Below are 12816 nucleotides of genomic sequence, written 5' to 3' on the forward strand. Positions count from 1 at the left end.
TCAGCATGTCCCACAGTAAGCCATTTTCTGCTGTGCTAAGCATGTGTTCATGCTTACTGCAACTTAGTAAAAAAGGTCCCTTAGGAGCTCAGCATTTTCTGAATGTCGGTCCCACAGAATATGATGGCCAATAAGGACTGTAAACCCACCTTTTCACCACTGCTTTTGGCTCCTAACCACCTCTCAATTACCCTCCCCTTGTTCCTTCTCACCCAGTACTTCCCTCGCCCTTAATTGTCTTGTCTGTCTGTATTTTTAGATTGTAAGCTCTTTTGAGCAGGGACTGTCTCTCTGTGTCAGCTGTTCAGCGCTGCGTGCGTCTGGTAACGCTATACAAATGCTAATAATAATAACCTGATGTATTCAGTTTCCTTTAATGTGAAACTCTTTACAGCTAATTTTGCTTGGGCAATTTTCAAAGTAGAAATATTGCATACTTTCCCTTTCAAAAATAGGTGAAAATGCTCTGGGTAAAAAGTACCTGTAGATTGTGCAGGAATGCAAGCAGTTTGATAATTCTTCTCTAAATATTCAGTACGTTGGGCATTTGTTTGCAATTACATAGTAACATAGTAGATGACGGCAGAAAAAGACCTGCACGGTCCATCCAGTCTGCCCAAGAAATGTGCCACCCTTCTGTGTATACTCCACCCCGATCTGCACTTGTCTTTTTCAGGGCACAGACTTACAAGTCTGCCCAGCACTATCCCCGCCTCCCACCATTGGCTCTGGCACAGACCGTATAAGTCTGCCCGGCACTATCCCCGCCTCCCAACCACCAGCCCCAACTCCCACTACCGGCTCTGTTATCCAATCTCGGCTAAGCGCCTGAGGATCCATTTCTTCTGAACAGGATTCCTTTATGTTTATCCCATGCATGTTTGAATTCCGTTACCGTTTTCATCTCCACCACCTCCCGCGGGAGGGCATTCCAAGCATCCACCACTCTCTCCGTGAAAAAATACTTCCTGACATTTTTCTTGAGTCTGCTCCCCTTCAATCTCATTTCATGTCCTCTCGTTCTACCGCCTTCATATCTCCGGAAAAGGTTCGTTTGCGGATTAATACCTTTCAAATTTCAATTGGAAGGGATAAGAATGGTTATTTTAGTCTTTGTGATTTCGGGATTAAAAGAGACCTTGGGGCTCATTTTCAGAACTCTTAGACCCAGATGCACAAAGGTCCCAGTTAAAAATCCCTCTGTATTTTCAAATAAGTAAAAATTACTGATTTGGAAATACGCAGAGCTTCCCAAAGAGAATCGTATGCAAATGAACTGCTTGTTGCTTTTGTGCGAACAGGCTCATTTGCATGCAATATAGGGGAATCCAGTTGACCAGCTGATCATTCGCAGACTAGCCCATCGCTAAGCATGGCTGCTACACATGCCACAGACAGCTGTTATACATGCAGACAAGCTGTGTGTATGAAAGCCTGTTTTTTGGGAGGGTGGAAGGGAGGGAGAGATCGCAAAGCTTAGCCCGGCACAGCTTTGGCAGCTCCTCGCACCAGAGTAGCAAATGGGCTCCAAGCTGGTGGGTGTCTGGGGAAGAGTGAAGGGTCCTGTATCTCCTCTTTAGGGCAATGCGTCTGCTCGGGCAGGTACTCAAGCCCTCCCCCCTTCACCTGCGACATGGTAGCTCGGGATATTCCTCTACAAATGGCTGATGAAGTCATTATACCCTGGGTAACCACAGTCTCTGCTCTCACTTGCTTCCTGCTCGCTTCTCCACCCTCTAACGCCCTTCTCCAATAACCGGTGATCAGTAAAGGAGCCGCTGTCTATCCTTACACACCAACACAAAGGAGGGCACATGGAGTATTATTTTTCCAAATACTAATTGCCATTGTTATGGCAGCGGGCAATCGCTGGCCCACCCCGGCACCCAGCTAGAAGGGAGCAGGCATACGTGCAAAAGAAGCTCACGGCTCTCTCCTCACATGGCAGGAGCACTTCCCACACTGTTCCAATCGCTCTGTCTCTTTTAAGAACCTGGAACAATGCAATCCACAGGGAAAAACAGAGAAGAGGGGAGAGAGAAGCAAAGTGGCAGGCTTTTTTTCTGAACCACTTCTCTCCTTTCTCTTGTGTGTTGGCATTTTCCAGGGGCACCAGTATGGATCTGTGGCAGTACTTGCAAGAACTGTCAGGACCAACAGCTCCAGACCTCCTGTAAATTTTCAACGGTAAAGGTAGGGGTTGCTTCTGTGCATTGTGTTGGAAAAACTGCTGTAATTAGCTCATTATAATAGATTTGCATTCCGTTTTCGCTAGCTTCTACCATGACAGGAAAAGAGCTTGGAGAACCCTTTGTGCACGTCTTGTTTTACTCCTTGCTCGCTAAAACAGCTAGAACTGATATAAAACCCAAGTTGCTGGCTTGTTAGGTTTTGTGCATCTGAGCCCTTAGACTTATAACTTTCCATAGGTTACTAAGGAGCTCATTTTCAAAACAGAAAAATGTCCAAAAAGTGGCATAAATCTGCATTTGGACGTTTTTCTCACAATAATGTCCAAGTTAGTATTTTCAAAACCAATTTTTAGACTTTTTTCTGTGAAGTCCGACAGAAGTGTGCTCAAATCACAAGAGTTTGTGTTCAGGGGCATGTTAAGGGTGGGATCTTGGCGATCCTAACACTCGGACATTTTTCAGCCATAATGGAACAAAGCAAAACCGTCCAGGACTAAAACTAAGACATTTTGAGCTAGACCTGTTTTTATAACGAATAAGGCACAAAAGGTGCCCTAAAGGACCAGATGACCACTGGAGAGAATCAGGGACGACCTCCCCTTACTCCCCCAGTGGTCATTAACTCCCTCTCACCCCCCAAAAATGTGATTAAAAACATTACTTGCCAGCCTGTGTGCCAACCTCAGATGTTCTACTCAGGTCCTTGGAATAGTTTAGTGGTGGGTGCAGTGCACTCCAGACAGGTTGATTCAGGCCCAAACTTCCCCCTACCTGTTATACTTGTGGAGGAAACGTTGAGCCCTCCAAAACTGACCAGAAACCCACTGTACCCACAAATAGGTACCCCCTTCACCCATAAGGGCTATGGTAATGGTGTACAGTTGGGGGTAGTGGGTTTTGGGTGGGTTTGAAGGTGGCTTAGCAGACAAGATAAGGGAGCAGTGGTGAGATGTGTACCTGGCAGCATTTTATGAAGGTCCACTGCAGAGCCCCCTAGGGTGCCCTATTGCTCTCCTGGGATGTAAGGGGGACCAGTCTACTAAAAATACTGGCTCCTCCTACATCCCAGTGGCTTCATTTTGTGCGTCTTGCGCTTGGAGTTCTTTTTTTTTTACGTCCAAATTGCAAAAGCTTGTTCGATGCAGTATTTTTGAAAGATAGATGCTTTTCTTTTTTGAAAATGACCTTCTTTCCTATTCAGATTTTGGACGTTTTTTTTCAAAACATCCGAAGTCAGACGTAGATGTCATATCGAAAGTGCTCCTCCACGTAACTTTGTAAGTCTAAGTGCTTTGAAAATATGCCTCCTTGTGACATGGGTAAGCCATGTCACTCTCAGTTATCTCAGGTACAAACGTAGGGCTAGATTTACTAAATTGCATTAATGCATTGACACATTCTTACACTTTTTAATGTATTTAATGCATGTTTTTAATAAGTAGCCCCTTGTTGAGAATAATGGGGTCTATATTAAATACTGTGCAGTAATGCAGATAAGTAAATCTAATCTTTAGACTGCAAAGCCCTCAGGGTGTGGGAAGTGCCTATTGTATTTGAAAGTCACTCGTCTTGAACTACCAGTGAAAGGCATAAACTAAATCGAAATAAGTATTGTAGTTTTCCCTTGATTTGTGGCTTTCCCTGTACTTGTTTGCAACCTTTACCCAAGGCTTTCTTGAATTCTGGTGCTGTTTTTGTCTCCACCGCTTCTACTGGGAGACTTAGCTATCATGCAATCATCACTCTTTTCTGTGAAGAAATATTTCCTATTGTTACTTTTCCATCTGTCTCCTATGAGTCTTATATAATGATCTCATGTTCTAGATAAAACTTCCTCCCTACTGAAAAATGCTCTGCATTATTTATGTCTCTACGGTATTTCAATGTCTAAGAAAGGATAAGTAAAAACACATTGATGTAAGAACCATTTACAGTTTATACAGTAGTTTAAGGGGCCTATGAACTGGTGTATGTATGATAATAGATTATTATATGCAGGAGCAGCATTTGATTGTATAGGTGCAAAAGAAGAGACAGATCAGATGGCAAAACCGTAAACTCTGCTTAACCATTTGTAGTCAGTGGCAATTTCTCCCCATTTGCTTACTTGGAACTTTTTTATTCTTTCCAACGTGATAGAATGTTGGAAAGAAATTGTATATAAAAGGTTGAGAATATCTGTTTTTCTGTCTAGGAACAAAATAACTCTCTAAAACATTAACAGAACAGGACCAAGTTTGGCACTAGGGGGAAAGACCAGGAAAAAAAAAAGAATTTAAAAATGAGCCATATTGGAGTTCCAGAGAAATGATAACCAACTGCTTAGAGGGAACTCTACCCTTGGCCAAGGTACTTATATGTCAAAGAGGTCCTGGCCCATACAATCCAGACAAGAGAAGCCCCGACCTTGGCACCCTGAGTCAGGGAAGCTCTCAATAAGAGAGCACAGTGTGGTCAGGATTCCTCAAATCCTTTTGCCAACCTCAAAGGTTAGGAGGCAAGGGAGATGCCCATTTATCCCTGCTGCCAACTTCTTCCCATATAGAAACTGTACATGTTCTACACCCACCTCAGTCTGGCTTTCACACTAGTCTTTGCCCCTCAAAATTTTTAACCACCTTGATCACTAAAAATCCATAGCAATTTAGATAATGGACTCATTGTTCTTCTCTTCTCCTTAGATTTATCAGCGGAGTTTGATTTGGTGAATCGCTCTTTTGCTATGTAGTCTATTTTCTATTGGTATCTTTGGCCATGAATTTGATAAGTTTTCATCAGTGCTTTACTTTGGACTTCATTGAGGAACATGTGGGAGAGATACCAGTGCCAGAAATTGTATTCAATGCAAATGAGTCAGAGAAACTGAAACAAATCTCTGTAAACCTAGAAGATGTAATGGGGCAATTTGACTCCTAACTCTTATTTACATGTTCAGTACCTATATCTGTTTTATCATTCCCACCTTAAATAATTCCCTTATCCCTTATTTGTCCTGTTTGTCTTGATTAGGTTGTAAGTTCTGTCGAGGAGGAACATGTTCAGTGTATGGCACTGCGTACATCTTGTAGCACTATAGAAATGATAAGTAGGAGTAGTAGCAAATTACCTAGACTGTAAAATCCAGCATGGTACCAGAAGATTGGAGGGTGGTCGATGTAACACCAATTTAAAGGGTTCCAGACTTGATCTGGGAAATTATAGACTGGTGAGCCTGACATCGGTGGCAGGCAAAATGATAGAGACTATTATAAAGGACAAAGTTACAGAGCATATACATAAGCATGGATTATTGAGACAAGGCCAACATGGATTTAGTCAAGAGAAATCTTGCCTCACCAGTCTATTACATCTCTTTGAAAAGGTGAATAAACATGTGGCTAAAGGTGAGCTGGTTGATATTGTGTATCTGCATTTTCAAAAGGCATTTGACAAAGTATCTCATGAAAGACTTCTGAGGAAATTAGAAAGTCATGGGTTGGGAGGTAATGTCCTATAGTGGATTAAGAACTGGTTAAAAATAGAAAACAGAGAGTAGGGTTAAATAGGCAGTATTCTCAATGGAGGAGGGTAGATAGTGGAGTTCCCCAGGGGTCTGTGCTGGAACCGCTGCTTTTTAAACTATTTATAAATGATCTAGAGATGGGAATAACTAGTGAGGTAATTAAATTTGCTGATGACACAAAGTTATTCTAAGATTTCTCTTAATACTCCTTCTCATCAGGGACATTGTCCTGCCTCACTAGCATTGTTCTGAAAAGCAAAGGCATGCAAATTCTTGCGAATCAATAGATACGTCATGCTTCCGTTCAGATTCAATAAATGTACACTATCCATACAGAAATGCATAGATAAAACAAGTCAATTATAGATGACTAGTGTGAAAGGCTCGTTTCAGAGAGGAATGAAACGGGCCCTAGCACCGCTCCCCCCCCCCCCCCCGATGTCTGCGCTGCTACTGTCCCCCTCGCCCTCACCAAGTCGCCGCCGCTGCTTCCCCCTCTCCGTGTGGCCAGCAACTGTCTCCATCCACAGAGGCGGCATGGCGGTCCAAAATCAGCATCAGGTGTTTGAACGAAGCAGGCGAGGCACCGCAGGAGGCCATCAGGACTGGCAGTTGGCTGTGCAGCCGGTCCTTGCGCCTGGACGTCAGTGCCCCTGGAGAAGGACCCTGTAGGAGCGACGTGAGGCGAGAGGAGTGGCTGCTGAGCTGTTTACACGAAGCTGATGTTGTTTTTGTTGGTCCGGTACTGCAGCTTCGGGCAGAGATAGGAGCGGCACGGCAGGTCTGTTGGGTGGGTGTGTGGGCGGGACTGGAGGGAAAGTTGTTGGGCGGAGGGAGAGGGGGGAGCGGCGGCGACTTGGGAGAGGGGGTGTAGGGTGAAAAAGGCCCGTTTCTGACACAAATGAAATGGGCGTTAGCAAGCTTGGTCTCGGAGTGTGTATGTTTGTGAGAGTGTGTGTGGGAGTGACTGTGTGAGAGAGAGCAAGTGAATGTGCGAGTGTGTGTGTGTGTGTGACAGAGTGAGTCTGGGTGCGAGTGTGTCTGTGAGAGAGTATGTGTGTGAGGATGACAGTATGTTTGTTTGAATGAGTATGTGAGACAGTGAGTGTGAGAGAGTGTGTTTCACACAGATACACTGTGTGTGAGAGAGAGTGTGTGTGTCAGACAGAGTGTGAGAGAGTATGTGTGCGATACTCAGACTCTCTGTGAGACTGAGAGAGTGTATGAGACCAAGAGTGTGTGTGAGTGACTGTGTGACACGTAGAGAGTGAATGTGATACAGTGTGAGACATAGTGTGAGAGTAAGAGAGAGGAAGACACTGTGAGAGTGTGTGTGACAGAGATATCTGTCCCCTCAGGACCCCCTCTCAGGTCTCAGGACCCCCTCCCCCTCTACGTTCCCCTCCCCTCCCTTGTGATCTCAGGACCCCCTGCTTCTCCCCCCCTCTGCGTGGTTGACAGCACCGTGTGTGTGTGAGAGAGAGAGAGAGAGACTGAGTCTGGGTGTGAGTGTGTCTGTGAGAGTGAATGTGTGTGTGATTGTTATCTCTCCCCTGCCCCCCTCCATCCACCCAACTATTCTCCTGTCTCCCCTGCGCCCCCTCCAGCTACCCAGCAATTCTCCTCTATCCCCTGCCCCCCTTTTGCCATCCATCGATTCTCCTCTCCCCTGCAGAGTGAATGTGTAGAAAGAGTGTTGTTGGCTTCTGAAAGTGGGAAGCCTGTCTGAGTCCTACACTTTATATCTAACTGGCAGCAGCAGCAGTCTGGAAAATAGGGCATACAGAAGAGGTCAGTTGTCAAGTAAAGCATCAAGTAACTCCCATTTCTCTGTACACCAGTTTTATGATTTCCACTCGCAAGGGCTAGTTAATGCTAGTTCTCTGGCGAAGGGAGAGAATAAGCAGAGAGAGGCAGAGATGCAAGTCCCTGGTGTTGCTTTAAATGTAAAGGGAGGGAGGGAGGGAGCGGTTGACCTTCCCTGCACTCATTTTCTCTGACACTGCAACTGAGAGGAAGGGGGTTCAATGCTCTGAGATCCTCAGCCATGCTCTGGCGAGACAGCGGGGGGGGGGGGGGGGGGGGGGGGGGAGGAGAGGAGGGGAGCAGGCCGGGCAACAGAGTCAGCAGGAGAGCAGCAGATTGGAGCTTGCTGGCTATGTTTGAGTGAGTCCAATTTCCACTCAAAAGGTCAGTTTAATGCTAGTTCTCCGGCGGAGGGAGAAAATAAGCAGAGAGAGGCAGAGTTGCAAGCCCCTGGTGTTGTTTTAAATGTAAGGGGAGGGAGGGAAGAAGTAAGGGGGAGGAAGCGGTTGAGTCTCTGTGCACTGACTTCGTCCGGCAACCCAACGCAAGAGAGAGGAAGGGTGTTCTGTGCTTTGAGATCCTCAGCCATGCCCTGACGATACAGCGGGGGGAGGGGAGCAACCCGGGCAGCAGAGTCAGCAGGAGAGGAGCAGATCGGAGCTTGCTGGCTATGGGTGGACTGTCGTCTCTAGAGGCGCTCCAAGGGGGGTATTTGGGGTAGGGGTTTATGTGATGGGGCGAAGGGGGGGTAGGGGCTTGGTTTCGGGGTGTTTCGTTTGGGGGGGGGAGTGAGGGTTGCTTTGTAGGCTGAGGGAGGAGTAGGGAAACACGCTCCTACTCCTTACTCCTGCCTGTGATTCGTGAAACCGGATATCTACACCACCATGCAAAACGGAAGTGAGGCTTCATTAGAACGTTGGTGGTGCCTTTTATATATATAGATTGCTTCAGTTTACATTTATTTCACTTTTAAATACAAATATGATGCTACAAAGATGAGTACTTAAATGAATGTTGGCAGGAGTCTTAATAGTTGTCATTTCTATAGCGCTACTACATATACGTAGAGCATCTCTTGATGGTTGATGGACTTGGCAGCTTAACAGTGTACCAGCTTAACAGTGGAGGGCAGTTCTGACCCTGCTGCCGCCATGCTGATTCAGATCAGTGCGAAGGATGTGGTTTGAGATCCCCACATAGAGCCACAATGATAGGCATCAACATTCCAAAATGATTGGAGTGCCAAACACAGTACAAATTATTACTCCCTAGGTACAGTGAAAAAGCTTGCTCAATATTGGGGGTGCTCAGCTCCAACTAGCACCCACAGAGCTAGCTCCTATGATCGCATTGACTGTGGTGAAGAGGAATTTAAAGGGACATTGTCATTTCATAGAGCTGTAATATTATTTAGAACTCAGTTTTATTTATTTATTTTATTTCTTACTATACTGGTGGTTGTTTTGTTTCCTTTGTTAGGGGTTGATGGGTCTGGGAAGTTTACATAGGATGTTAAATATTCTTTCTGTTAATTCATATCAGTGTCTTACTAGGTATGGACAAAGATCACCTGTAAAAAGGTAGTGATAGGACAGCAGTCCTTCCCCAATACTAAGAAGTGTACTAACCTTAAGGAAACCACCAGATGTTTAGTCCTATTATGTAGTTTCTTTGCCCTCTTCTAATTATTGTTTACCTATTCTGTATTCTTATTTTAATGCATGCTATGTTTGTAAAGAGTGATTTGTTGTGAACTTAATTGAAGATGCTTAGATTAATATGACTTTTATTACTGAAGCCTGGTTATCAGATTATAATAGTCCTGTTTTAGTTGACTTATGTCGTCCAGGTTATACGATTTTACACTGTAGAAGAGCACTTTAAAAAGGAGGAGGAATTGCAATAATTTATAAAGAATTTTTGGATCTTTCCATCAAGAGCTTCTTGTTGATTGAGGGCCTTAAAATGATGGTTTTCTGACCCTTCCATTTAGGGAACTGTTGGAGCAATATTGGTTTATAGACCTCCTGGCAATTGATTTGATGTGCTGACTGAATTTTATGAATTTCTTTTGCATCATCCTATTGCCTTTTCAACTTTAATACTTCTTGGTGATATAAACTTACATCTAGAGAATCAGGAAAATATATATGGTTCTGATTTTGTAAGTATTCTAGGTTCCTTTTCATTAGCACTTCAGTGTCAACAGACCTGTGAGAGTCTTTAGGACGCTGCCATTTCCCCTCACAATGTCATAGCCACTTTAAAACCCTATAATCCCACCCAAGGGGGAAGTGACATTGGAGGGTGACTTTCAGCCAGGAGGGCATGGTCCAGGAAGTATAAAAGACTAGGCCAAAGCTAGGTTAAGGAGACCTAGAGGGGAAGCAGTGATGCTCACTGTGGATGCCTCTACTCCGAAGCTGAGAAACAACAACCACTATGCTCAGGTAGGCCAAGTTCAACTTGGAACCTTGAAGAGTTTGTGTTTTGACCTGGCCAGCTACAGGCCAACCGTGTATATCTGCCAGAGACTGTGCTGCACTTAGGGAATAAAAATCCACGGGAGACGTATGTGTTAGGCGGGGAGAGTCTGATAGGTACGGGCGGAGAAAGGGATCTTGGGGTGATAGTATCTGAGGATTTGAAGGCGACGAAACAGTGTGACAAGGCGGTGGCCGTAGCTAGAAGGTTGTTAGGCTGTATAGAGAGAGGTGTGACCAGCAGAAGAAAGGGGGTGTTGATGCCCCTGTATAAGTCGTTGGTGAGGCCCCACCTGGAGTATTGTGTTCAGTTTTGGAGGCCGCATCTTGTTAAGGATGTAAAAAGAATTGAAGCGGTGCAAAGAAAAGCTACGAGAATGGTATGGGATTTGCGTTACAAGACGTATGAGGAGAGACTTGCTGAACTAAACATGTATACTCTGGAGGAAAGGAGAAACAGGGGTGATATGATACAGACGTCCAAATATTTGAAAGGTATTAATCTGCAAACGAACCTTTTCCGGAGATGGGAAGGTGGTAGAACGAGAGGACATGAAATGAGATTGAAGGGGGGCAGACTCAAGAAAAATGTCAGGAAGTATTTTTTCACGGAGAGAGTAGTGGATGTTTGGAATGCCCTCCCGCGGGAGGTGGTGGAAATGAAAACGGTAACGGAATTCAAACATGCGTGGGATAAGCATAAAGGAATCCTGTGCTGATGGAATGGATCCTCAGGAGCTTAGTCAAGATCGGGAGGCGGGGCTGGTGGTTGGGAGGCGGGGATAGTGCTGGACAGACTTGTATGGTCTGTGCCAGGGCCGGTGGTGGGCAGCGGGACTGGTGGTTGGGAGGCGGGGATAGTGCTGGACAGACTTGTACGGTTGTGCCGGAGCCGGGGTTGGGAGGCGGGGCTGGTGGTTGGGAGGTGGGGATGGTGCTGGGCAGACTTGTGCGGTCTGTGCCGGAGCCGGTGGTTGGGAGGAGGGGCGGGTGGTTGGGAGGCGGGGATAGTGCTGGGCAGACTTATACGGTCTGTGCCCTGAAGAGCACAGGTACAAATCAAAGTAGGGTATACACAAAAAGCAGCAAATATGAGTTATCTTGTTGGGCAGACTGGATGGACCGTGCAGGTCTTTTTCTGCCGTCATCTACTATGTTACTATGTTACTGATAACTCTGGATCCCAGGACCAGGCCAGAGGTCAGTAAGAATTAATGCTGAGCTGAGAGACATTTAAGTATGCAATGGCCCTGCAGGAGCAGGCCACCTGAAGACACTTCTATGCTTTGAGTATTATTTCCTCCCTTCCTGTGAAGTGAACAGGAGCCCTTATAAGGCACTTTTAATATATATTATTTGTTTTCACTGTAAGTTGTCGAGTGTGTGTGGCTTGTCTTACCTGACTCCACAGCCCACCTCACTCACAGTACCACAAAGCCACTCATGAGAAGGGTCATACCTTAGATTTTCTGGCAATTTATTCCAACTTATTGGGTTCTTTGGGCACTCTTAGATGCCACTTGGTTGCCAGTTATATGGTCTAAGCATTGTATGGTTTCAACTACTACAAACTCATATTGAGGATTTAAGAAACAGGTTGGGGGAAAAAAGCTTAATTAAGGATATTTTCTGGGCATTGCAAAGCCTAGATCAGTGGTTCCCAAACCTGTCCGTGGGGTCCCTCCCAGCCAGTCAGGTTTTCAAGATATCCACAATGAATATTCATGACAGAGATTTGCATGCACTGCCTCTATTGCATACAAATTTGTCTCATGCATATTCATAAGTGGATATCCTGAAAACCCGACTGGCTGGAGGAGGGGTCCCCCAGGACAGTTTTTGGAACCACTGACCTAGATCCTTTTGCAATGCAATTGGCTTCTTCTTTAATAAATCATATGGCCGTCTTAGGGTGGAAATAAGTAATAGAGAGCATTCACCTTGGTATTCTCTAGAATTACATATTCTAAAAGGAGAATGGCAGAAGTTAGAGTGTGCTTGGAGATGCTCTAAAGATAGGGTAAAACACAATCTAGAAAGCATCTGTGAAGGAATAGAAAGCTTCTTTGATTGCTGCTAAATGGTTGTACTTTGCTAATCAGGTAGGGGAATTTGATTTCACCTATACCTACTTTTGGTGATGCTTTTTCTTACCCCTCTGCTGATAACTTACAGATTGTGGGAGGTTTTTCCATTGATGCAGTTCTGAATGTGGAGGCTGGCTGCAAACTTTGCACGAAGAGGCACATTGGAGTTGCATAGAATATGATCATGTGTTATTTGCTGTGATCAACAAATATGATGGAATTGTTCCTAAGTCCCGGTTTTGAGTTATCAGAGTCTATAGAGAAATTAACTAATTTGCTTAAAATTACATAATCTGGTATATTCCCTAACCTGAGTTCAGTGAGAACACATGTAATTAGTATTTAAGTGCCATTGAAAGCGAGACCTTTTGTCAGTAACTCTTGTTTTGGTGCGTTTCATGCTGTAATTTAAGCCAAATAAAAATAAACAAATTCCATTATTCATGTTATGAGTGTTATAAACATGGAGAATGAGATTTGCTGGCAGAAAACTGGTTAGAAGAAAATATTTTTTTAAAGACTGAACTACCTTTATTCTTTTTCTGTACAGGCCACGGAAACGTTATTTCGAATGGGAGTCGCAAGAGGATTCATCAAGCCTATAAGACATGGAGAAGTAAGAGTGAAAAGTTTGTTTTCTTTTTGGCCTGGCAGTTTCTTTCCGCTCTTGTAGGCTTGCGGTGCAGTCGGAACCCGACCTCTATTGGGCTACAGTAATATAGGCCTGCGTTCATAGTTATTTGTTT

General features: G+C 44.8%; 1 protein-coding gene across 1 annotated transcript in view; it reads left to right on the forward strand.

Annotated features, from left to right (window-relative positions):
• Positions 1–12816, forward strand: part of TMEM135 (transmembrane protein 135) — a 351789-nt gene that overhangs the window by 119317 nt on the left and 219656 nt on the right. The window contains exon 5 of the mRNA XM_030200157.1: positions 12621–12686. Coding sequence (XP_030056017.1) covers positions 12621–12686 — 66 coding nt within the window. The remainder of the gene's footprint in view (positions 1–12620; positions 12687–12816) is intronic.

This window comes from Microcaecilia unicolor, chromosome 4 (assembly GCF_901765095.1).
Source record: "Microcaecilia unicolor chromosome 4, aMicUni1.1, whole genome shotgun sequence".
Classification (NCBI taxonomy): domain Eukaryota; kingdom Metazoa; phylum Chordata; class Amphibia; order Gymnophiona; family Siphonopidae; genus Microcaecilia; species Microcaecilia unicolor.